General features: G+C 45.3%; 1 protein-coding gene across 1 annotated transcript in view; it reads right to left on the reverse strand.

The window, feature by feature from the left end:
- Nucleotides 1-22,511: 22,511 nt before the first annotated feature.
- LOC126538927 (uncharacterized) overlaps nt 22,512-27,533 on the reverse strand; it is a 169,753-nt gene continuing 164,731 nt past the window's right edge. Inside the window, exon 12 of the mRNA XM_072289678.1 lies at nt 22,512-22,693. Within this exon, the coding sequence (XP_072145779.1) occupies nt 22,661-22,693 (33 nt within the window). The 3' untranslated portion in view covers nt 22,512-22,660. The remainder of the gene's footprint in view (nt 22,694-27,533) is intronic.

Here is a 27,533-nt window from a genome sequence, read left to right on the forward strand (position 1 = left end):
AAGGTATTGAAACTCAACGTAATGATAGAGCCTGATTAGCGGCCAATTTGAGTATAATTTTTTCCAAGATACCTACAATATATCGAGAGCTAGAGACCATTCTAGAAAAACTGGAGACGAAATTTCTTTTTATGTGCATATGACGCGCAGCGTAGAACGACGGACATCGACAACCGACGAAGTGTAGCTATATGCAGCTTGGCTGTAAAAAGTTGAATCACCGCACCGAGTGGCAAAGCGCCAGTGACGTCAGCGCCTTGCTGAGGGAGGGGCAGTATGGGAACGCTGGCATGATGAGCGGCTTCGGAGCCCGGTGCGGAACAACACGACGACGTACGGGCGAGTAGTTGCACGAGCGCGTTCGCGCGGTTACACCGAGGGACATCAACGCTCAACCCAGGAACGCGCGTCTTAAGGCCAAAGCACACGTACGAGTACCGGCGCGCGAAAGCTCGCGCGCGCGCGCATGCACTTCACGCATGCGCAGATGGTGCAAGATCGGTCGACCGTTCGTACTTGAAGTACCAGAGACTAGGTCCCAGTTCACAGAACGGCCAAGGACGCCAAACCTGTGCAAAATGCCGTGCTCATGAACACTTTTCGAATCTTGTGGAAAGACTTTTCACTTTGTAAACTGCGATGCCGAGCACATCGCATTCTCGCGGTCGTGTCCAACCGAGAAAGAGGAGAAATAAATAATAACAATCAAAGGAAAGGAAAATATATTGTTCAATAAGGCATGCAAGGGCATATCGTACCTGCCAAAGAACAACTTTGCCGAAGTGGCGCGTCAGAGCGCATCGCCACAAAAGCCTCCGGCGACTCGCCGGCCCACCGACAGTGAGCCGGTGGTGATGCCATGCACCCCTCGCTGACAGCTGCTAGCGCTGCTCCACCATCTCCGAAGAAGGGGCCTTCGACCACTGGGTTGTTGGCATCGAGGGTCTCGTCCCACGAGACGACGCCTTCAAGGAGAACAAACCACTCAAAAGCGCGAGTGTCCCGCGCCCCGCAAGAGGAGATGAATACGAGTCCCAGCCAAGCGACGTAGCAAGCAGCCACAGAACTGCGGGAATCTCTCGACCACTGAATGAAAAAAAGAAAGGCACGCATCGCACCGCCCGGAAATGGTTCTGTGAGCAAACTCATCTGTCTTAAGTACAAAGCGCAAAAACTATCTGCAACCCCGATAAAAACATAAAATATCTACACATATCTACAAACATGAATAGCCCAAATGAAATATCTCAAAGGTAATTGTTTAAAAGCAATATACATTCTAAAAATTGTGTCGCACACAACGTGGGGCCGTGACTCGAGCTGCTTGCTAAACATATACAAAAGTCTCATTGGTTCATGAATTGCCTACGGTGCACTACTCTATCAGTCGGGTGCACCCAGTGCCTTTAAGATCCTGGATTTTGTTCACCATTTAGGCATCCGCATCGTAACCGGAGCTTTCAAGTCAAACCCTGTGCAACGTATTTATGTAGAGCCAAAACAAGTGGTCCCTCAACTTCGAAAGTTCTTACCCTACTTTGATGCATTTGCTTAATCGTTTAGTGACGAGTGTTTCCTACAGACAACATACCACAAATATAATTTTTCTTGACGAGTTTCATTATTTAGTAAGAAGTTTCTGGCTAAATGTCTTCGGCCAACACTAAATGACAGGTAGCAAGTGCCATTTGTTTGTTTGGAACAGGAACAATGGACGAGGAAGAGGTTTGGCACGTGACTCACTGTCTTTAGAAACCAAGTTTAGAGGAGACAGGGGGCAATCCAAGATATCCAGCTACAGTGGTGTCACAGATGTGATAAAAAAAAAACTGAATGTATAGATATCGCTAACATATAATGAGAGCTGTCTATAGAAATTAGAAACGAAGCCTTTAATGGCTTGGCCTGAAGCCCACTTACAGTTTTATGCCTGAAGTTTCTTCAATATTACTAAACAATTTTGAAAAACCTCTTTCTTTTTGTTGATTATGTTTGTTCTTAATATCTTTGACCGATTTAGATAGAAAATCAATGTTTTTTCTGAGTGTTTACACGTCTACTACATAAAGGGATAAAGCAAATTCAAGCTGCCAACATCCTTGTTAGACCACCCTAACTGACACTACGTTTGCCACACTTTTCCATAAGCGACTTAAAGCAAGTGAGCGATTCTCACTGTGGGTGAGGATACTCGGTGAAGAAATAGGTTTTGCACTCCTGGAGTGCCGTGTAATGCCTCCGACAAAGCGTTCACCATCATTGCAATGAGAAATTGCTAGCGATAAACCATTTGTTGAGCTCTCGAAGAATGCTCCGAAAGCACACATCGGTATGCAATTTCTTGAACTTCAGTCAAAATATTCATGCGCTCAATTTTTCACTGACGCATTAAAGTCACATGCTGGCATGTCTATGTCGCAGTTGGTCCATCCTTTTCTGGATCCGATGTCCTTTGCCAGAAACAAATATTTTTACCTCTGAGGCCTTTGCCATATTGCCTGCAGTGAAGCATATTGAGAAAATAATATTGGACAACCTATTATATTTAATACGTTTATTGCGCTGTAAAATCAATTATATCGCATCGTAAACACAGAAATCGTGTATTCGATGAGCTCCGCTCTGTGGTATTCACAGCATATATGTCTAGCCAGGATGTGACAATATCATAAGCACGTGGCCGCAGATGTACTAATGGCAACGCGCTTGCCGATGAAACTGCCGCTTCCCTATCAGGAAAGAGGAACACGCACTTTATTGGTGTCCCCGCGATAGCGTTGAAGCCTTTCCTGCGAAAAGGCTTAGGAACTATTGGCAGTGCTTATGGGTGAAGGAAAAACCTAAAAACTCCACATAATTTACCACATTTATGGACTTGGCCACCCATTGTGAAAATGCGACGAATTGACGCGATCTCTTGTCATCTTAGGATTGCCTGCTCGTATGGCACACCCTCTCAATTGTTCATTGGTGTGGAATCCTCTATGAGCAGTAAATGTGGTGAGACACTGAGTGTAATCCATATTTTATTAGAGTGCCAGGAATCGTAGCACACCCTCTCGCCAGACGCCGCTTCTGTGGTAGGATTTCCACATAGCACGTGACTCAAAGTGCTCGCGCTAAAAAGCCCTCTTAAGGCACCAGTGGTATATTGAGCTGCGCATTTTATTGCAATATCCCTTCGTTATAAAACATTTATGCTCATAGCTCACATTTGTAGTCATTTTCATTATTTCAATACGTATATATTTTATCCAAGTTGCAGCGACGGAGTTTAGGCCTCTTCACAGACAAGCTAGATCTACCATTCGCTGTTCATGCACTGGAAACTAATAAGCTCGGGCATGGCGTTCTTTTACCATGCTTGGCCCTTACGCCATCAAACGATGCAAATCGCCATCAGATGGTGGCGCAGATCATTTTACCGGGCGTTCCTTTGGTGTACCATAATAGAATAGACAGGATGGCCCATTTGAGTTTTTCTGGAAGTAAACATGTTCTTGTATGGATTGCGAAAAGAACCTTCCAGGGTCCTTGATGTATATTATGGGGATGTATAATGGTCCTTCAAGGACCATTCTTTGAAAATGGGAGGAGAGCCTTCAAAGTGCTTTTGAGCTACAAAGACAACTTCAACTTTCTAGCTTGCCCCAGCGTGTTTGCATTCTTAAGGCATGCGACCCTTTCCTGTTAACTGTGTACATGTGTATGTGTGTTCAAAACAAATAATAATAATAATAATAATAATAATAAATAGCAAATTATTGCAAAATCGTACTGTATATTGCCCTCTCTACTACACTGCACCTCTTTCTCAACATATTGCAATTTTTTACGCAGTTAGCACCAATGAACGCAACAAGTACTATAAGTAGGCAGATTGTTAATATTCTCAGAAACTTCTGTATTCTCGAAGATTCCGCTCTACGACTACAAAGAAATCGAAGCTCTGGTGATGATATGTACAGATACGATGATGACATGAGTCGGTGATTATAAGTACAGATGAGGAAGATAACATGCGAATATTTCGCTCGCTATAATTTACCCCTCTAGCGTAAGCAGCCAGCCTGGCCGCTGAAGTGTGCTAAGCTTTCAAATCAGACACGTGCACAATGTCGTTCCCGTGACAACGACGCTCAGAGGCAGCACAAAGAGGTGAAATGCGTGAGTTCGCTAGGGTCCAAGGAAACGACTGTAAGATGTGTCACATAAACCGGCGACACGTACAGGTGTTCAGAGTAATACTTCGTCACCAGGGCAGAAAACCACACTGGGGCGAGTGGAGTTGCAGCGATGCTTGTGAGCCAAGAAGAAACAGGAGCCAAGAACAAACAAGCGTCTTGGGCGAAAGTTTGTGAGCGGCCGTAGACAAAGAAAAGTGGGTAAAAGCTGCTGGTACGTTGAGATCTAGTGTTATAGGCAAAAGTCATAAGCGTCAGGATTGCTTCCCAGTTTGTCTGGCTTGGGTTGATGATGATAGGAGATCATGTCGGAGAGTGTACGACGGAAACGCTCGGTCAAGCGCTTGGTTTGTGGATGACAGCTTGAAGTTGGACGATGAACAGTGCTTGTACCTCAAGAACTTCGGAACAAATGAAAGAGAGGAAGACTTTGCCGCGGTTGCTGAGAAGAACGCATATGCCTCATGGCGTAAAAAGATGCTACGCAGCAAAAACTCCGCACCATCAAAAGCTGTACCAGAATGTACAGAAGCTGTCTCGGCATAGCGAGTGAGATCAACAGTCGCCAAGATCCAGCGATTACAATTGGCGTTCAGAGGAAGAGGCCCGTACAGACTGCCTTCTTGATATCGGGCTGATAAATGTAGCGGCATAGGGCGCCGTTGTGCAACTGCAATCGGTCAAGTTGTCGACGGAGATGGGAGTTTAGGGGCGACAAACAACTGCTGAAATGGTCAAGTATAGTCCGACAGTATGGGTCTGCATGCTGGTGCGCAATAAACACGGGATGACCATCAGCACCTGGCCAGACCAGTGTTGCTATTTCTAATGGGAATTAAGATGTCTCGCGAGAAGGGCTAATTTGGGTAGCTGAGGGTGGATGATGCGAGATCGGAAGGAGGCCGCGGGAGAGAGCGTCGGCGTCTTGATGCTTCTTTCCATACCTGTACAATATGTCGAAGTTGTACTCCTGTAATGGAATCACAAACTGCCCCAGACCACCCGATAAGATCTTCAGCGAGGATAGCCAGCACAACACGTGATGGTCTGTAACTCCCGGAAGCGGCGGCCGTTTAAACGCGGGCGAAATTGCCGCCCTGCCTAGACAACAGCGAGGCATTCCTGCTTAGTGATTGTATAATTTTTATCTGCTGTGGGCAGAGAGCGACTGCCAAAGATAATAACTCGCTTACAATAATGATGGTAACGTTGCGTTGTAATAGAGCAGCGCATATGCCATGACCGCTACCGTCGGTGCAGCAATGGTAGGTTCAGCCGTGTCACAATGGCATAATGCCGGCTCGGACGTGAAGGCTTGCCTTAGAGCCTGAAATACTGCTTCACAGGCCTCCGTCTTAACGAAGGGTACATTAGCTCCAAGAAAGTGGTGTAGCGGAGATACAATCATAGCGAAGTTATGCATAAAACGGCGGGAGTAGGAGGCGAGGCCGAGAAAACTGTGCTAGTATTTTTGACATTTTCGTCGGGGAATGCTGAGGATCGCGGCAATCTTCTCCGGGTATGGTCGAACCGCTTCTTTGCTAACTGTCCAGGAAACTCGATGGTGTTCTTTTTGTGTTCAGCTATAGTCCAGCCTTGGAAAGACATGTTAAAACTTCATCAAGGCGCTCAAGATGTAGTGAGAATGCTGAAGAAATACAACTATTTCGTCCAGATTCCATAGGCAGGTATTCCATTTGAGACAATGTAGGACACTGTCTACCTTGTGTTCGAATGTGACAGGCGTGCTGCAGGGTCCGAAAGGCATCACTTGAATTCGTAGAAGTGCGTCCCGGGTGTCACATGCTGTTTTATTCTTTGTCAGGCTAGTACACTGGTATTTGCCAGTAGCCAGATCAAAGATCAAGACGGGAGGCGTACTCATGCCACTGCTGCGAGTACAACGCATCATCAGTTCGTGGCAGGAGATAAGCGTCTCTGCGTGTCATTTTGTTGAGGACGCTGTAACTGACGTAAAGGTGTACTCAGATGTCCTTTTTCTTCACAATAATCACTCGAGAAGACCAGGTAGTTGAGCAAGGGCGAATTATATTCCGATCGAGCAAGTCGCACACATGATTTCGATAGCCTTGCGCTCGGTAAGAGACACTCTATATTGACAGCGGTGAACGATGCGGGAGCCATCGGTCTCAATTGGGTAAGTTGTGACAGGTGCTTTACCGAGTACGGGTGAATGAACGTCGAACAAGGCACCTTGTTTTTTCATCAAATCGAGTAGTCTTGAGTCTGAGCAAATCAAAAGTCTAGGATGATGGAACTTGTCTGAAGAGAACAAGAACTGTCGAGAAGTACAAAGTTGACTACATCGGTGCAACAGTCAAAGGAACGGGGACAACGGTTTGAGTATAAACAGAGCATGTGATATTTAATACACAAGGCAACAATTGGGGATCGACAGTAGTATCCCATTCAGTAACCCTTGCGCACCCATCAGTGAAAGGAAGAAGGAGGGGAGCGATCACAAGTCCCTCTAGATGGAATGCCGCCATAAGGTTGAATGAACACGTCGCCGTGTACAATCTCGGCGAAACGAACGGCGAGGATTCGTTCTATAGACGGCCAAAGCACACATTCTGTGGCTGTTACGAAACACTATGCTCATCATCTTTAGAATGGCATTGCTGACATGACTGGTGTCAGTCAGGGAAAGGAGGCACTGGCGGCAGCTAATGAATGTGGAGGCGGACGACGAGAAATCCCAATTCGACATAAGTTTGTGAGTGCACCCACGTACCACTGCAAATATTATTTGATGACGCATGTCATCGATAGAGAAACAAACTGTACAATGCGCGACCGGGTGAATTCTGGCATTCTTTGCTCCACCCAAAGGAGCGCCGCAGTATGGCGTGGTGACTTTTCGCACACGGTAGCATAAACCAGCGCGAACGATAGAAATGGCGGTACTAGGGCCAGTAAGAGCATCTACATGAGTGCCTTCCACAAACACTGATGATAGATCTGCCACGTGGAGTTTTTCGGGTGGAGGTCAGAGGCCTGTGAGGAGGGCCGCAGTGGGAACACTCAGCGATGGCGTGAGAAAGGAGAGCGGCGCCGAGATAAATGGTAGGTGGAAGGCATGTCGGCTGTTTGCGGGGGGGGGGGGGGATACTCTGAGAAACTCTTAGACCCTCAGTTGACTCACTGTGTATGTGGCACCTGTTGCGTGCCGTTCTTCAATCAGAAAAAAAGACACGGTTTTGCCTGAAATGCAAAAAATCGACTGCGATAGGAAATAAAAGGACGGCAATCTATACGAAGTTGTAGTTTTATCGCCCATTTAAAATTTGAAATGGATGCTTACTAAGTTAACAAGCACACTGCCGCGAACGCACAAGCAAAGATGAACACATCTCACTCGATGACCGCGGAAACTCGCTGTTAATACGATGGAGTGAGAAGCGCGGTAGCAGCAGCGAGCGAATTTACCTTCATGCTGCGTCTCACGTCGACGTGAACTAAACGCAGAAACAGAACGCCGCGGACTCTTTCCCGGTCGAAGATGGATTCAAGGTACATCGGCCCAGGCGGGGGCGCGCTCCCACCTTTGCCGTCCGGAGTAGAACGCGCCCTCGACCGTACACCTCTCTGCAGCATTACGCGCGACGGAACATGGCGGGCTTTCTTCCCGCTTTCATCCATTGCGTTCGCGAGAACTAGCTGCGATCGACAACTCACCTTCGCACGTACAACATATTGCGCGCAGTGACAATTTTATCACCAATGGACTTTATACAGAACGTCATGGTGACAGCGATCCTGACGGAAGCAATGTGCATGAGGGTTCATGTATTTGTTATCGCAACATAAATGAATTGAAATTTCTGTGCTGCAGAGCAGACGCCTTCCTTCGTCGGTATTTAAAAAAAATATATTCAGACAAGTTTGCATGAATATATTTTGTAAATTCCCCCCCCCCCAAGCTTTATAACATAATTGCGTGAATACATATTCCCACACGACCCACGCGCCAACTTTCATAACGGCACTTCTCAGAATATGTACCTAAATTTTGGTGGGAATGAGAAGTTGACGTGGTACATCGCCGCAGACACGTACCTAAGGGGGGCGCGGGGGAGCCCGGGCCCCCCCGAAATTAAGACGCATACCCTACCGCCCCCCCCCCCCCCCATACACACACTCCCCGTCCACGCTACCACTTCCCAAACGCATTCGAAAAGCGCCGCCAAATCAATGTTGAGACTTGACAGCTATTCGGCGGTCAACATTTTGCTGCCTTTTTTACTCCTTTTAGATGGGGTAGTTATCGGGACCTACTGGGATGTGAAGGCCAGTTTCCTCATCGGTTCCGTGCCCGCGCGATTAACACGCGATGCATTCAGTTGTCACCGTCTATATAACGGTCACACGCATCGCTGTTGGTTCGTTCGTTCAACCTTCTTTGTTTAGACTCATCTAGGGACCAGGAAAGGGATTCGGTTCGTAGTCAGCTGGTCTGTATGCACGTGGAATGAGCTAGGGCCGGAGAAAACACCAATTGCGTTTAACATTTCCTCTTGCTTCATTGTTTCTTCGAGTGTCGGCTCGCCGAAGCGCTCACAAATCCTCAAAACCATATGCCCCTGACATGGGTTAGATAAGGCGGAAAATAAAACAATGCCAGACAGCGTGGATCATCAAACTCTGCAATAACCTTAAAAATTATGGGCAATACGACTTTCCAATACGAAAACGAATTCCAGCTGGCCATATGAAAATTGCCAGCTGGAAACGAGAGTCGCAAGGAGTTGAGACATCAAGCGATCTACTAAGGGAGAGAGAACAGCCAAACAGGAAGGAAATGCGAAAATTAACAAATTTACGCATTGCCTATGAAAATATTTATGGATCAAGATTTTTTTATTTAACTAGGAAGTAGGGAAAACGCCGCTGGAAGTGCAGAACAATTTCAAGTTATCATTCGAGCCGCCTGACGTAGCCTCTTCTCTGCTGTGCTCATATATATAGGTGTCTTTCTAACCTTCAGCGGTGGACGCAGTACGTTTAGAATCCCAGCGTCCTGTGCCCTACATGGTTGTATGGCACTGGCGGCCACGCATCGTTACGCAACTTCCCGCATAAGTATACGAGTCAGTTGTGGCGCTCGCTAGAGCAGTCAACGAGGGGATACAAATGAACTGATTGTTCCGCAAATATATATTTCTCTATCATTCTTCCAGCGCGAATTCAACAAACACTACTATAGTCGGCGACAACCCAAAGGAACACTAAAGGTTAATATTAAGTCAACATGGACTGCTGAAATAGCATCCCAGAAACCTCGAAACGCTTGTTTCATGCGAAGAAGAGACTTATTTTCAGAGAAAAGGCGTTCTGAAACGTCCGCGTACCCCTACCGCTGTTCAAATCGCCCACCTTCCACTGTAAACAGAAAAACACCGAGATGGCCATTTCTGGCTTGTCCTCTAGCACATTCCCTCTCGTACATGTTTCTACTCTCATGGAATGGGAGTGAAAAATACTCCCATTTAGATGAGAGTGTTTGCAGTGTTCATGAGGAGCAATCAGCAATACCATTTTACTCCCGTTTGCAGATTCGAAAAGGTACAATGGGAGTTTTATTATTTCCATTTCGGAGCATTTGCGGTGGAATCGAGGAATTTTTTTGGTGTTAATTTAAGAGTAAAAAGGTGGAAATGAAGGCATTGTAGTTTACTGCCCCCCTCCCCCCGCCTTATTGGGCAGTAAATGGGAGCAATTTTTACATCCGAAATAAACCCCTCCAAAGCTTTCATTCACTGCTGGAAGCTCAAAATGCAGTCCCGTGAAAATGCAAGCCTTGCATTCCCACGAGACTGCTTTTTGAGCACTTAAAAGTGGTTAAAAGCTTTAGAGGACTTTGTTTCGGGCTGTTCAGACGCCAGGGTAGAAACCTCTCGGAGTTCTTCTTGTGCACTATCAAAGATTACACGCAAAGCAAGCAGTCACAAAATATGTTATTAGAAATGTAACATTTTATATATTGCAGTCCTGCAGTTCTTTCCAACAATGAGTAAAAATGGTGACTAGACAGTTTGTACATGTATAGAACAGTATTTTTAAAGATACAGGTAAAATACAACAATTCCAGTTGTCAGGAGACTGTCTCGCACAATAAAATAGTAATCACAAACCTATGGCACAAACATAAGAAGCCTGAACTTATCACATATTCAGCATTTACCACAAATATATACTTCGACCTAGTGACTAGAAAGCTTGCCCAATGGCTAAAACAAAGAAATCCAGGCACTGTACAATGGTGCCAGTGGCCAGCAAAGAATGAAAAGGCACAAATTTAAGGAACTTATCGCACATTTAAAATATATCAACATACGAAGTTTTAACCAGCTTATTAAACAATCCCTTTTCACCGGACCATGCCCAGCACTTTTGCATATGACTAGATTTGCGAAGCTGCCAAATTTAAGCCTAGTAAAATTGAAAGTATTGACGATTTTTGTTCCATTTTTTACTTCACTTGATAGACCTCAACGCAATAAATAAATTATGGCGTCTCAATTCCCCAAATACGCAATAATTAATTGAATTACTTTTTATTAAGACGCTCAATGCACACCAAGAGCAGTGCTGCTTCAGAGGTGTAAAAGGTTACGCATGTAGCGATGAAACCAATTGCAATTTCATGGTACCGGATACTGCCAACATGTATGCACACCATGGTCGTGGTGTTTAAAGCCCAGTCCATTTAACACCCCACGAGACAAGAGGGAAGGGAGTGTCTCCCTGTATTTCCAAGAGAAGTGAACAATCAGAGGGGACAGTTTGGCAGCCTTCGGCAACACAATCAGTTCATGCCCTTAACTTCAATTCAATTCAACTACTACAACCTGCCAACTCCACTTTCGTTGAAGCGACAAATAACCTTTTTCATGTCTGAGGCCTCACTCTGCCAGAAGAGTGTTTCGGACGAGCCGTCTAAAGGTATTGTAATTATTAATTTGTAGCACTCTCATGGAATTGAGGCTTCGCGCCGTAAATATGGAGTCAGCAGCTACTTAAGAAACCGGGACACCAAATTTTCGTGTCAGTACTCCTTTAACAATCTTGCATTGATGCCAGTCAGTGGTAGTCTGTGTGACTTAGTACAACAGAAATAAAAGTGAAAAATCTTAGCAATATATTGACAGGTCAACTCATCCCACTTATTGAGCTGAACGCTGAAACACAGCACAGGTGAGCAACATTCCTGAGGGCTTTCTTGCACACCTGTGCTCATTACACACATTTTGGTTTGCAAAAATAAATCGCCTATAATGTGACTGAATATGACATTCATCTACCTAAATAAATATTAAAAATGAAAGGTACTTTTTCAAACTCCTAAAGTCATATATAAAAGAAAGTTTCAGGAGGCCATTTGACCAAACATTGTTGAAGCCTGTACATACTGAATCAAATTGCAATGGTGCATCATATAGGAGCAAGTACATTAAAATTAGGTCACAGTATATCTGCTACTGTTGCTTTTGTGTATGAAAATCAGCACCTTATCAACATAGCACACATGAGCTGTGCACAACTAATCACTTTTATGTGGTGGCCACTGTATGTTAAACAAATGCACATTGCAGAAAGAAGCCGGCACATACTTTTAAAATAAACTGTGGCAAACAGCATAAAAAGAACTAGGAAAACATTGTGTGTAAGGCAACAATATTACAAAACAGAAGCAAGAAATTAACACTTAAGCTTGACTACTACCTTACAATTGAAGTATTACAGTATTGAGGCAGCTTAACGTCCACTGTATTGCAACCCCTACTTGCTGAGAAAGCCTCGGTTTTCACTTCGCAGCTGAACCACAACTTCATAAGCAGCAACAGCTGGCTGACGAAATTTAAAGTGAGGCACGGCATAAAAATGACCGCTTCAGGAGAAGATGCCGTTGGCAACACGGAGGATGCAGAAGCATGGCAAAATGGTCAGCTGAGGCACATCTTGATGGACTGCGCACCCAACAATATTTTTAACACGAATGAGTCTGCGCTCTTCAAGCTGCTACTAGACAGAACGCCTACGTTCAATGACGAGACATGCACTGGCGGTAAGCATGCCAATGACAGGATTTCAGTCGCATTCGAAGTGAACCATTTCTCGTGATTGGGAAGTCAGCCATGCCAAGATGTTTCAAAAGCACCTAATTGCCGTCTAGAGTTGTCTACTTCAGCAATACAAAAGCATGGACTGCAAAGCTTTTTGAGGAGTACATGCGCCTCACTGACCGCTATGTTGCAGCGAAGAACAGAATTGCAGTTATCCTAAATGCATCGGCGCACATCGTATTCGAGAATTTTGCAGCTGCGAAGTTGGCATTTCTGCTTCCTAATATATCAGTGATTTCCCAGCCCTTGGACCAAAGCATCATTCGGGCTGTAAAACTCTACACAAGAATCGGCTGCAAAGAAGTTTTTTAGGCCTTGACTGTGGCCACTGGTTAGTAGCCTATGGCTCTTCCAGGGAGTCTGCATGACCTCTGAAAAAATTGATTACATGAAGAGCTTTGATGCGCAGCTTTGTGTGCGTTAAGTTCAGAAAGGCATGTTCTACGAATGTTAACATTTTGTGTGCCTTTCGTGGGTATTTCACATGAAACACCCAAAAGGATGCAAAGAAGCAGGCTACTCCCGAAAGCAGCGAGGAGATTTTAAACACTAGTTGCTTGTCGATGCGCAGTGCCAATCCTTCATCCTGCACCAGACAAGGGGTCAGCGGGGCTTCTTCCTCAGGTAAAAAAAAAAAGAAATGCTATTGTGTAAAGTCTTTTAGAGTCAATAATGGGGAACCAACTACAAGAAAGACATTTTCGCTTTAGTGGACCCACACACAAGTAGTGGGTGTTTAAGAGAAAGCCGGACATGTCCAGTGACTATTGTTATCCTGATAAAAAAGACTTTTCTTTGCTTTGTTTTTGCTGCCCAAGTGCTGAGGACAACGAAAGTAGTTTTCAAGAAAAATTTGGCTTCACAAAAAAAAAATATAAGCACCTAATGACTTAATGCACTTGTTGCAGGTCTTTCCGAATTCACATTTTGTTTGGCTCCCAAAGCAAAGGATGGTGGGTACTGCTCTAAGAATACTTAGCAATAGACTACAGGTCAAAAGCGTTGATTCCGTTTTGCGCCGTAAAGGAAAGGAACCTGATACAAGCACACACAGACCGCATGTGTCGCAATGCTGGAACCATTTATTCAGCCACATTTCTCATTTTCCCATTCCAAAACTAAAATAATGCAACTTGTTTTATATGAGTACATTATTTAACGCTCATTTACTGATGTGGCCAAACTTGAGCACCTCTCGGGAGACATTTAGTGCTGTTGACGGAAGAGATACGTGCTTGAAATTCAAGCTTTCATGGCAACATGCTGGCAAAATTTTGAAACAGCGCACTACATAAATTCAAATAAGAATAAAGAAAAATCTGCTAATATGCAACTTCGTTCTTGCTTTTGATATTGTAGCAGTGATACTCTGCGGTAGTCAGTTGCAATTGAGGCAATTGACATGTAGTCTGTCGCTAAATATTCTTAGACCTAAAGCTACAATACTTTTCTATTAGTACTTAACCGAATGTGGATTCATAAAAATTTGCACAAAGCAGTTCTGGCTCAACAGGCAGTTCTATACTTTTGCATATAAAACAATGGTTTCATTGTACATGACACTCAGGCAACAGATTGCAACTTTTTCATTAAAATTAAGATAGCCACCTACATGCCCTGGATGAACATGCGGTACTTGAAGGGACACTAGAGGCAAATACTAAGTCAATGTAGACTGTCAAAATACCATTCCAGAAACCTCGCTGCACTTGTTTCGTGCGAAGAAAAGATAAAATCCCGTTTGAAGGGTCCGGATGCTTTTGGCCCAATTCATATAGCCAGCCCGCAAATGGCGACATCACATACGCAGTCACCGCCCTTTACTGCCGTCGGCGAGTAAAACGGTGCCCAACAGACATCACGGTTTTCTGCAGAAAGCGCAAACACGCAGCCAAGAAGCAACAGAGCCAAGACATAGTGTTTGATTCGCCGCTGCAGCTGCTCTTGGTCAAGTGGTGTGGACAGTTCAGGAATACCACAATATCACAAGGATGTGGCATTCTCTGCTACTCGCATTACGCGAGTTTCTTGAGCCAGCAAAACCAGCTCCGCACTACACGATAACTACTGTAACGTGAAAATACAGGCGATAGAGCGGAGAAAATGAAACCCTTCAACCACCCGCGTGGTTGCCAGGGTTTCCTTTTTCTAAATACGAAATAGAACTGGACATCTTTCTCATGTTACATTGCAATACAATTATGTATTCCAAGTCATTGATAACTAGTGACAGTTATAATTAGTGTCTTTGTCATCAGGCTAATGCTTGAATGTCCTGGGGGAGTCTGATCATCTCCTGCCCTTACGTAAATTTCTCGATTACTAAAGCTTTCTTCAAGACAATATTGATGCCCTAAATGTTCTTGAGCACTAATTTGTCACTTCAGCTTGACTTAATATTTGCCTTTAGTGTCCTTTAAAAGCATGATGCCTATAAGCAAAAGTATATCCCTATTGAAAATCCCAGCATTGCCCATCATGAATATTATGCTGGGCGTGATGTAAAATGTGCTGGGCATGATGGAAAACATGGTGGTTATGATGGAATTTATCGTGGGTATATTGGGTGGATGGTGGGTACGGTGGTAGATGGTGGGATGTATTGGTGGGATACATACTGGGTGACTTGTCTCAATAGTGGGCAAGCTGGGTGAATGGTGGGTGTAGTGGGTGGATGGTGGGATGACTACTGGGTGACCTGTGTAAATGATGGGTGAATGCTGGGCGTCCTGGGAGGATGGCGGGTGCATACTGGGTGAACTGTGGGAATGGTGGGTGAATGAGGGATGTGCTGGGTGAATCCTGCATGTACGTACCGGGTGACATGTAAATGGTGGGTAAATGGTGTGCATGCTGGGTGATTGGTGGGTGTACTCGGTGGCTCATGAAACACATAGTGGAAGAAAAATGAGCGAACATTAACTTAAAAGTGCACTAAATAACTTAATCACGTACATTAACTCAAAAGTTTCAGTGACCACGAAATTACGCATTTGCTTGCAAAATTGCAGGATACACGGCAAAGCTGACTTATAAATTGATGATACATTCTCTCTCTCTCTCATATATTGCCAGGGTGTGTCAAATTACAATTCAACTTCCTTGCCCTCTTAGATCTCCTACAATTCAACTTTTACAACAAGAACGGAAATTATTACTGTGCCTTTTGGCCGCACCCTTTCGGAAAACTAAGAAATGCAGCTCTCGGAGGTGGTGCTGCATTGCCCACTCCTGCAGCAAATTGTCTGTCTGTGGCCACAAAGACAAGTGTAATTGACGTTAAAATAGACTACTTCCCTGTCCGAGAACTCGTCGGCACTGGAGCCCACGCATCAGTGAGAAGTCCAAGCCTACGTAGACGTTTAAAGGAGGTCCTTACGCCAGCAGCTGCCCGAGTGCTTCGTGTGACTGACGACGGCGTGCTCGTTGTACTTGGAATGTTTACTGCGCGTATAAGTATAGCCGGCCGCCCTACTTCTGTTTTCTTTGCTGTGATCGGCAACTTCCCTCACGACATTATCCTTGGTTTGGATTGTTTATGCCTTCATTCCGCTCTCATCGACTGCGCAACAGGCGTTCTTCAGTTTGAACTGCCTCAAGTCGCCGATGCATCGAGCACCACTCCACCTCACTTGTGTTCGCTTCAAGATGTGTGTCTGTTACCTGAGGCAGTCACGTCGCTTTGACCGCACAACCACAGATTCCCGACGGTAAATATGTGCCTCGCCCCATTATCGACGTGCTTTTGAACCTGAACGTTGTTCTTCCGCATACGCTGGTGACGATTACTAGTAACAACGTAGTTCTTCCGCTTCTGAATTTCAGTCTGTGCCCTCAAGTGCTTCCAGCCGGGATGTTCTTGGCCAGCGTTTCTAGCACTTCTGACTTTGAAAGTCAAAGTCTGATTGCTGAGAGCGGTCTCTTAGCACTAATTGCCGCTCACAGCTCTGCTTCCCTAACAGTCTTGGCGAGGATGATTGCACCTGACCTGCCCGCCACACAGGCCACGCACATCCGTTTCCTACTCAAATCTTATTTTGACATCTTTGATTACGGTGGCAAGCCTTTAGGACAAACATCTGTTGTTCACCACCGTATCAACATTGGAGACACGAATCCTATTCGTTGGCGTCCCTATCGTGTATTGCATGCTGAACGTCGAGTCATCCAATCAAAAGTGGACAAAATGATCCGCAAAGGGGTCATCGAACCATCAGCCAGACCTTTGGCTTCGCCTGTCGTCCTAGTGAAAAAAAAAGATGGGACCTGGCGTTTTTGCGTCGGTTATCGCCATTGATACAAGATCACCCGAAAAGACTTTTACCCACTACCACGCATCGATGACGCTTTAGATTACACTCACGGAGCTAAATACTTTTCGTCCATCGATCTTCGATTGGGCTACTGGCAGATTTCAGTTGATGAAATGGACCGCGAGAAGACGGCCTTCATCACGCCGGATGGCTTATATCAGTTCAAAGTCATGCCCTTTGGCTTATGCAATGCTCCTGCGACATATGAACGTATGATGGACCCCCTTCTGCGAGGCTACATATGGACCACCTGTTGCTGTTACCTTAACGACGTTATTGTTTTTCCCCCACGTTCAGCAGCCACCTTACCCGACTCGCTGCAATTCTTGCGGTCTTCCGAAAAACCGGCCTCCAACTGAACTCCACGAAGTGTCAGTTCGTGCGCCGTCAGATTGCCGTGTTGGGACACCTCGTTGACGAATCCGGTGTCCAACCAGATCCGGAAAAAGTTCGCGCCATACGCAGTTTCCCTGTGCCACGTTCTGCTTCTGACGTGCGCTGCTTCGTCAGCCTGTGTTCTTACTTTCGCCGTTTGGTCAAAAACTTCGCCGACGTTGCTCGACCTTTGACAGATCTTCTAGAGAACAACACGCCGTTCTCATGGGGCCTTGAGCAAGCTCACGCGTTCGCCGCTCTGATAGGGTTTCTGGCTACCCCTCCTATACTTGCCCACTTTAATCCATCTGCACCGACCGAAATCCACACTGACGCAAGCGGCCACAGCATCGGCGCTGTTCTCGCCCAACAGCAGAACGATACCGAGTGCTGGAAAGCTTACGCCAGCCCCCTGCTGTCACCTGCTGAGAGAAATTACTCCATCACCGAGCGGGAGTGCTTGCCTTTAGTTTAGGCTGTCGCCAAGTTCCGGCCATAGTTGTACGGCCGGATGTTTTCGGTCATTACAGGCCACCATGCCCTCTGCTGGTTGTCTTACCTCCGGGGCCCCACAGGACGGCTTTGTCGGTGGGCTTTGCGGCTCCAGGAATTTTCTTTTGTTGTCGACTATAAGTCTGCACGTCTGCACAAGGACGCTGACTACCTCTCGCGTCACCCCATGGATCCTCCCGATCCTGTTGCGCATGATCCGGTGACCTGCGCGATGGCTTTAACTGACATGACCGACGTGCGCCCTGAACAACAACGCGACGCATCTTTACAGTCCATCATCACCGGCGTGCAATCTGGCAGTACCGACGGCACGTGCCACATGTTCATGCTGCATGACGGCATCCTCTACTGCCGCAATATCAACCCTGATGGTCCTGAGTTGCCCCTCAAAGCAGCACCAAGCACCTGTGGTGAACTGAACACCAGTCGGAACGCAGTTTTTGCAGAAGCTTCGAGGCCAATCAGCGAGCTCGGGCGAATTGACGCGCCATGTGAGCGCGATCGATGACTTCACGAGCGTACTCAGTGACAACACGCGGTACAGAAGGTAGGATAGTGTCAAAGGGCAAAGTAGGGTCACGATCATACAAAAGATAAACGGTTGCTCCTTCCTCGCTACTGCGATCCGTCGTTCTCGAACAACTTCCCGATGCGCCTACGGTGGGACACCTTGGAGTTTTGCGTACGTACGACCGCGTACGACGCCGGTTATTCTCCCTGGGCTCTACAGCTCGCTGCGTCGTTATGTCGCAACTTGCGAATTGTGTCAGCGCCGGAAAAAACCTCTACTGCCACCTGTCGGCCGACTCCATCCAATTTAAGTTCCCTCTGAACCATTCTTTCGCGTAGGCATTGACCTGCTTGACCCTTTTCCGACGACGACTAGAGGGAATAAGTGGATCGCCGTCACTACTGATTACGCGACACGCTACGCGATAATAAAGGCGTTGCGGACTAGTTGCGCAACTGACGTCGCCGATTTTCGCCTTCACGACGTCGTTCTCCTGTATGGTGCACCTCGACAGTTACAGACCACGGCCGCTCGTTCTTGTCTCGAGTATTCAGGACCTCCTCCGCTCTTGTGCCACTGAGCACAAGCTGTCTACCAACTACCACCCACAAACGAGCGGTCTTACGGAACGTCACGACCGAACAATCACAGAGATGCTGTCGATGTACGCCTCCAACGATCACCGTGAATGGGACGCCTCACTGGCCTACCTGACGTTCGCGTATAACTCGTCCCGACAGGACACCGCAGGATATTGAACCTGTTATCTTTTGTATGATCGTGACCCTACTTTGCCCTTTGACACTATCCTACCTTCTGTACCACGTGTTGTCACTGAGTCCGCTCGTGAAGTCATCGATCGCGCTCACATGGCGCGTCAATTCGCCCGCACTCGCTGATTGGCCTCGCAGCTTCTGCAAAAACTGCGTTACCACTTGTATTCAGTTCACCACAGGTGCTTGGGTGCTGCTTTGGTCACCTTGTCGTCGGGTCGCCTGTCCCAGAAGCTTTTCTCTCGCTACACAGGGCCATGTGGAGTCCTACGTCAAGTTAACGACGTCAATTACGAGATCGCGCCGTTACAGTTTCATCCATCATCAAGTGCGCCGCCTGTTGACGTCGTGCACGTTTCGCGGCTGAAGCCATACTACGCTCGCAATTATTTACCTACCATGCACCGAGGCGGCGCTTCCCTACCCGGGGTTCCTGTTACGGAAGGGTGAAATAAGAGAGGGATGAAGAAGAAGATCGCGAGACGCTGGCTGCTGCGTGTTGTTGCTAGTCAGCCATGTTTAACCTAATTGACTTTCCTTGTAGATACATTGTAAATGCAGTCATACACCCAACATCCCCGCAACAATATTGTCAAAGTAGATGGTTCGTAGCTTTAGATTGGATAAGGAAGGAATGCAAAATGAAAAAGTAAGAAAGGCAACCGTTCTCGTCCTGCCCATTTGAACGCTTACTTTTCTGCATTACTGCTCAGTTTGCAAAGAAGCCTGCTCTGAGTTTGCATGCTGCAAAAGTGATAGAATGGCTGATTGTTAAATGTGATAACACTTTAATAGTAAATAATCACTGGGCTTAAAAAAGAAAAAAACTTGGTGTCGTCACCATGATTAGGTCGTAAAAAGGAAATAAAATAAAAGGAAAAGTAACAAAAATAAACCTGTAAACAACTCGGCATTAAAAAAGAAAGACTGTATCTCGTGATTGTATGCAAGACAATTTTGTCTGGAACATTAAGATATCGTCTAAGCAGGATGAACATGAGAAGCAAGAAAAGCACTAAAGAAATTCTGAGAATTGTCTGCTAGTACGTACGCACTTTCTACGCACTATCTATCTATCTATCTATCTATCTATCTATCTATCTATCTATCTATCTATCTATCCATCTATCTATCTATCTATCTATCTATCTATCTATCTATCTATCTATCTATCTATCTATGTTTGCGGCAAACCATTATCCCGCCTACCTTGCTCACTGGTTCGTCCGTGGTCGAATGGTTAGCGCATGGGGTTGCTGTGCGCAGGTAACAGGGTGCCGGATGAAATATCGGTTCATCTCGGCTCCCTGAGTATGTCGTTATATCTATAGTGTCACCCACTCTTGTGTGGAGCGCCTGGACGGCACGCTTTGCAATGTGAACGATACCTGGCGGCGGCTGCTGTATCTGAGATAGCGTACCCAGGAGCATTCGCGGCATAATGTTGTCAAGCGCCCTTGTTATCTTGACCAGTATGTGAGCGCCTTTAATTTCTTGCGGAAGAACTGGCGCACGTTAAGAGGCAATACGCTTCATTCTACGGTATTTGCCGTGTCGCAAGTGCCTTCAGACTGAGCGTAGAATAGGGAAAACAAAGGCGCTTTCCATCGCTACCACATGTCGGAAGCAGTTCTGCATGTGTATCAGGTCGCGCATGATCTTGGCTACACTATTTCGGACCCAGCAAGTGCCGTCAGGTGGCGCCCTGCAAAGCAAAGCCGGCCGCTCACACGCTCCACACAGCAGAAGACGGCATTGTACATACATGTCTCTCTTCAAAGAAGCCCTTTCGCGCCGGCATGTGCCCCCATATATGCTGAATTGCATAGACAACGATGTTCGAAGAAACTATTTGACGCTGACTTGGAGCATTAGCTTTGTGCCTCTGGGTCTGTGCTTACCTTCGATGAAGCACTTTGACGCTATATTGGGTAACCGAAATGGAAGAGTGTTGCGCTTGCTTCATCTGCACCTTCTTTCATCACCTCATTGATTTTTGCGCCATCGCTATGGCAATCTTCTTTAGGCGCCATTGCGTAGCTCATTTGTCTTAACAATAAATCTGGAGCACACTGCTTCGCAGTGGTTCCGCTTAAGTATAGCGACCTTCTCGGTTACATTCGCTGCACCTTTATTGTCATGCAATAAATAAGTAATCACAAACTACATAGATCCACTTATGTCTGGTGCAGCGGTAACTTAGGTACATCTAGTAATTTTCAGACTGCGAAACCTCGCTCCGCTAATGTCGCCGCCGAATGTTTTTCAAGAGATGTGGAACTTCCGTTAACTTTATACTTTGTCTCTATTTCACGAATATGAATTTGGACAATCATTCATTTTGTCACAGTTAAAGACCAGTGACTGGCCATTGCCTGTATTATACAATATGCCTTTATTTAAATAAACGTACAATTTATGGGGGATTTAAGGAAAAAGTTGCTCGCAGCAACTTGGCGGGCATTAAACCCTGTCTCAGGGCAGCAGCAGACGGCACAGGAACTGATTCAGGACCGACAAAAACAATACATAAACAAAATAAAATAACAAGTTTGCTTAGACATTATGCCAGCAAACAGAAATTCAATGTAAAGAAAACATTACAAACCATACAAAAACTATGCAATCCACAGTGTGCACTAGAGCAAGAAAAGCAGTGATAGAATCATTAACAAAGTAATCATTGTAAGGAGACAATAAAACATGATTGAGCCGTTGACAGAGGCTAATATCAAACGGAGATCTGTAACGACAGTCTACCTCAGAAACAGTCGCAAACAACAAATTAATTCGTGTTCATAAATCATTGAAATGTTCATAAAAATGCGATATAGGACAAGAAGTGACATCAATGTTATATTTAAGCGTGTTTAACAGGCGTGGTAATCCATAGTGCGAAGATGCGGCAAATACCAGCGTTCAGGTGACCATGTACTGTATTCTGTTCTGTTTCTAATTGTGCTAACGACGTGATGTATAACTGGCTTTGTTTTGCTTCTTTATGTTAGACTAGTAACAACCTGAACTCTAACAGAGAATGCAGTGTGAGTAATTTCAACTGTTTGAATAGACGTGCATTTTAAGCGTCTACTGGAGCATTACAGATGCTACGTATTACTTTTTTTGATGCAAGAATAACCGGTTTATGTTTGTAGCAGACGTCGTACTCCACACGAGACAGCAGTAGTGTACGTGACTCAGGAAGAGAGCATTGTACAAAATAAGTTGGACCTTGCGTGGCAGCGGCCTTAAATTGTAGAGCGCCCCAGCGGCTTGCGCAAGTTTGCCTCCAATGAAGTCGATGTGATCAGTCCATAAAATATTGCTGTCGAAAAATATTTATTCATATTAGCATGGTGAATAAAGACCATGTGTGACGTATAGACCGAGGACTTTCTGCACCAGACGCTTACGACACCTACCACCACCCCTTTTCCCTAAATGGCGACTATACGACTCAACAGCCTCCAAACATAGATGACGAATGCCGGAGCTGGCACGTATTGACTGCGACAAAAATTTATTTTCCTCGTGCACAAAAAAAAAACGAAACTGACGAAAATTTTTCGACAAACTTTAACATTGAATTAAGCTAGAAAAATGTTTTAGAAATGCAATAAAGCTTTATTCAACTGTTCTGTCTCTTTATTTGCTTGAAAAACGAATCCACGCCAAATAAATGAAATCTTTCAGTATTGAGAGCACCGACCCTAAACTGTACAGATTTATTCCTTGCCTGCATTTTCACAGACTCTTGTCCTGTAGCGATAAGGATAAATCCCAACATGATTACATTGTGCAAAGAATCCATCTTCACAGGTTTGAAGTGTTCTCCCTGTAGTATTTATTGTTGCCCAGAGAAGGCATCTTGAGTTATCTGAAAGAGAATGCAATTATCCCAACGGAAGTAATGAAGGAAGCAAAGCTGTATTACCAAATTGCAGCTATTACATTTAACTCGATATCATTTTCGACTATAGCCCTATAGTACGTGTTGAAATCAATGACGAAAATAGAAAGTGAAAATATCAGCAATTGCAGCCATGGACGAACTATAAAAGACACTGCAGCCAAGAAGAGTCGCACCATTGGGTTTTTATGGCAGAGTGGCGACGACCCGGCACGTTTATTGCGTGAGCCCAGGTGAGCAAGTACACCGGCAAGGTGACGCCAGCTGATGAATTGTATAACATGACATCCTTCCATTCGTGAGCCAAACGTGTCGTGTTCCCCACGCCTGACCTTCTACGTTGTCATGACTGCTGTAGCGGTCACAGTATAAAGGGCCCTGCTAAGCACTAACGACCAATTCATTATGTAAATAGAAAGATAATTAGATTAGTTTGTTTGGCATGGAATGAGTATGTAAGTTCTAAGGAAGGCTCTATTTCAGCGGCGATGCTTAATGGTCCGGATACACAGCACAGCTCCCAATAACGGAGGGCTAACATGTGAACCCAAGACCCGAAAAAGACTATATAGTTTCGATGACAGATGCAGCTGTAGCGGAGCACGTGAAACACGTTCTACGCGCTGCAGGGGGTGTACAAAGAATATGAGGTACAAAATTGGCCTGAATAAAGAATTTATAATTAATAACGCATTTGAAAGCTGATATGCATAACTTGTGTTACTAATTAGGCGGGTTCTTACGATATACTCTTGTATTTCTTTATTTATTTCGTACTGCCAGCCTGTTTTACAGGCCCTAGGCAGGAGTGGGATATACATACAGGGTTGAACAACCTAATACCATGTGAAATACAGCATATGTTTGCATAATGCCTTATACACACAAAAATAAGGGCGCCCATAGCATGATATGATCTATATCACATAGTATAGGAACAGGACAGAGATCGTGGGAAACGTTTCGGGTCATACATTAACGAGAGCGTGCACAAAGAATGATAAGGTTGAGCTTTGAAGAACGTTTTCAGGCCGGGGCGTTCCAGTGATGGATGGTTCGGGGGAAGAACGACTGCTTAAGTAAAGTGGTATGGTACGAGTACTCATCTAACCTGAATTAATGTGACGAACGCATTGGGTGCCGGCTACAAGGTATAATATACAATTTTTTATCGAGCTTTACATGCTCCTGATGAATTACATATATCATTTTGAGCCTCTCTCGATATCGTCTTACCTCTACCGTTTGCAGGTTCACCTCCTGTAAAAGACCGCTAACTGATGTATGACAGTGGTAGAAATAAAAAATAAACCTGACTGATTTCAGCTGTATCCTTTCAATAATATTTATGCCTGCTTGGGTGTAACGGCCCCAGAGAGGAGTAGCGTACTCTGACAATAGTCTGATAAATGTCTTGTGTGCTAGTAATCTTATATTTCTTGTAGATATAGCCAGGTCCTCCTCACGTATCCGAGCTTCTTCATGCCTTTTTTTGATGTGAGCTACATGACTATTCCACCTACGGTCCGACGTAATTACTAAACCTAAGTATTTATATACTGGAACACAGAATAAGTTGCGGCCATTAATGTGATGTACAAAGAGTAACGGCTTTTTTTTTGCGTGTAATGATCCTTGATACTGTTTTTCTTAGGTTAATGCTCATTTGCCACTCTAAGCACCATGTCGCTATTGCTGATAAAGATGAATTTAGGATCGTGTGATCTGCCTCGCTGGGAATTTTATGGTAAAGTACGCAGTTATCTGCAAACAGCCGAATTTTAACTGGTATAATATTGACTATATCAATGATAAAAATTAGAAAGAAAAGAGGGCCCAAGACTGATCCCTGTGGGATTCCAGATTACACATCGGATAAGTCTGATTTCGCATCATTAACAACGACTGTCTGTCGCCTGCCCGTAAGGTACGCCTCAATCCAGTGAAGTATTTGGTCGGTTTCGAGCATAGGTTTTAACTCTGATAACAACTTTCGGGGAGACACATTGTCGAAGGCTTTTTTAAAATCTAATATCATGTCAATTTGGCCTTGACCGTCTAGTGCTGCCGCGATTTCATGCACTGTTTCTAATAGTTGTGTTACAGTGAATTTAGCACAATGGAAGCTGTGTTGTCGCGCGTCGCGTAGGCCATTACTTTCAATGAAGACTGAGATGTGGTTAAATATTATGTCTTCTATCAGTTTTTATGAAGTACAAAGTAGGGAGATAGGACGGTAAGAGGAGAGCAATAAACGGTCTTCTGATTTAGGAATGGGAATTATTTTTGCATGTTTCCAATCACGTTGGATTTCTTAAAATGAAAGTGATTTATTATAAATAACGCAAGCATATTTGGCGCACCATTCGGCGTATCTCACCAAAAAAGCATTAGCTTTTTTCGTCGACACAGGGCGACTTCTTTATATCAAGATCAAGAAGCAAGGACAGTACACCTGCTTCGCTTACGTCGAGATCACCGATGGGTGGAACATCATTTAAAATAGCTATGCGCGGTGTCTTTCCATCATCGTTCGTGAACACAAAGCAAAAATACTTCTTAAGTGCATACTTGTTAAGTGCAGTTGATCTGTCCGTATTAAACAATCCCCACAAATATGGGACACGTGGGCTTCTTTCGGCGCTAAGTTCCGCCAGAACTTATCCGGGGATGACAGAAGAAAGTTTTTAAAGCAACATTTTGACAATAGTCTTTAGCTTTCAAAATACCATTTTCAAGCTGTACACGCAGGTTGGTTAGCTTTTCGGCGTTAGCACTTTTAGGGTCGTGCTTTATGTTGCTTTCTTACTTGCTTTAGTTTTCGCCCAAGTCATACGAGGTCTCTTGTCATCCACGGGTTCGCTTCACATACAATTTTCCGCAGTCTGGGCACAAAAGTGCCACTACAGTTGTGAACAAGTTTTAGAGAAACACCATAAATTCTCAACGGACACAATGCGAGATATCTTACACAGGTGTGTAAAATATCTTTTGCAAACAGCGCATGTATGATGATTTATGCGATAAAGGTGTGTATATGTATGGCTCCTCTGCTGGAAAAAGAGATTGTTGCAAGTTAGCAAGGAGCCTGTGCGTGTTGCGTCTTCCTTTCGGCCTTGTCTTTTCACGCGCTATAAGCCTCACGAGGCACCCTAGCAGCCGCAGGAGCAGAACGCCCCTCCTCGTTCACGTGATCCCCTGCCTCGCGCGCCACAATAGAGGGCACGCAACCGGGCCCCGTTCCTCGCTGGCGTCCGCGCCGCTCCTTCTCCCACGCTACGCTTCCCCCACCCTCCCCGTGTCGCTATGCTGCGCGATGCTAATCTTATACTAAGTTTTCACTCTCTCTCAGCTCTGTCTCCCCCAGCTCCGCGAGGCTGCGCACGTCAAGAGAAGCCAGCAAGGTTCTTACAGCTCCATTGTTAAAAATTTGGGAGGACACTTAAGCTTCGCCTTCAAGAGTGGAGCACGATAGCATTAAAAGCTCCTTGACTGCTTCTTATGTTTCCCGGCAAATGCAGCTTATGTAAACGTAATGTTTCACTGTAAACACTCTCAGTGAACGGCATGCACGAAGGCGAGTTTTATGGTTGTTTCTTCGATGGTGCTGTATGGAACCATGCTGGCCCCCTCACTCTTACATTCAGACAGACCTCACATGGCAGCTTGAATATTGCCTTAAAAGGGATCTGTGTATGAGTTTCCGTGATACAATTACTTTTTCTCGTATATTCAAATTACAATGTGACGATATGATGACTGTAGGTTGTGTACAAGTTGTACTAAACAAATTTGCGTACGTAATTGACTTCCAGAAATCCAATTAAAAACACCTATACGCCCCACGGAGGGCATGCGCATTTGGGGATGCGTTGTTCGGGATGAGTTCGTCCGCTGAGGACGCCGGTGCCGGACGGTGACACCGGATTTTCTCCATCACGGAGCCCTTAACTCTATCGCGTTAAAACGTGGCAGCGTTGTTCAAGCGCGGGCGTCATCCCTGACAATGGGCGTCTAAGAGCTTAACTTTTAAACGACGCGGCGAGAGCGCAAAGCACTGAGATGGAAAACGAGAGCGTCTTGTCGGCGGTGTCCCCGGTAGGAAAATTGTGTCGCTGGAAAGGTCCCGGCGCGTGCGAACAAATTATGTCCGCTGCTTAGCAACTAAAAAAAAACTGAAAATTAGTTGTATCGCATTGCGAAGAAACGAGAATTACATATAATCGCAGTGCAGGAAATAAAAGCTGAAGGCTAGGAGCAGACCGACGGCATTTTACGCCCCTTGGTGCCACATTAATATGTATGCGTCAATCTTGCGGTAGGGACGTGAGACGGATATCTTCTATTTGTGTGCAGTTGCTGAGAAATTGCTATTATCATCATCATCATCAGCCTGGTTACGCTCACTGCAGGGCAAAGGCATCTCCCATACTTCTCCATTTACCCCTGTCATGTACTAATTGTGGCCATGTTGTCCCTGCAAACTTCTTAATCTCATCCGCCCATCTAACTTTCTGCCGCCCTCTGCTACGCTTCCCTTCCCTTGGAATCCATTCCGTAACTTTTAATGACCATCGGTTATCTTCCCTCCTCATTACGTGTCCTGCCTATGCCCATTTCTTTTTCTTGATTTCAACCAAGATATCATTAACTCGCGTTTGTTCCCTCACCCAATCAGCTCTTTCCTTATCCCTTAACGTTAAACCTATCATTCTTCTTTCCATCGCTCGTTGTGTCGTCCTCAATTTAAGTAGAACCCCTTTCGTAAGCCTTCAGGTTTCTGCCCCGTACGAGAGTACTGGTGAGA

Source organism: Dermacentor andersoni, chromosome 8, assembly GCF_023375885.2.
Source record: "Dermacentor andersoni chromosome 8, qqDerAnde1_hic_scaffold, whole genome shotgun sequence".
In the NCBI taxonomy this organism is placed as follows: domain Eukaryota; kingdom Metazoa; phylum Arthropoda; class Arachnida; order Ixodida; family Ixodidae; genus Dermacentor; species Dermacentor andersoni.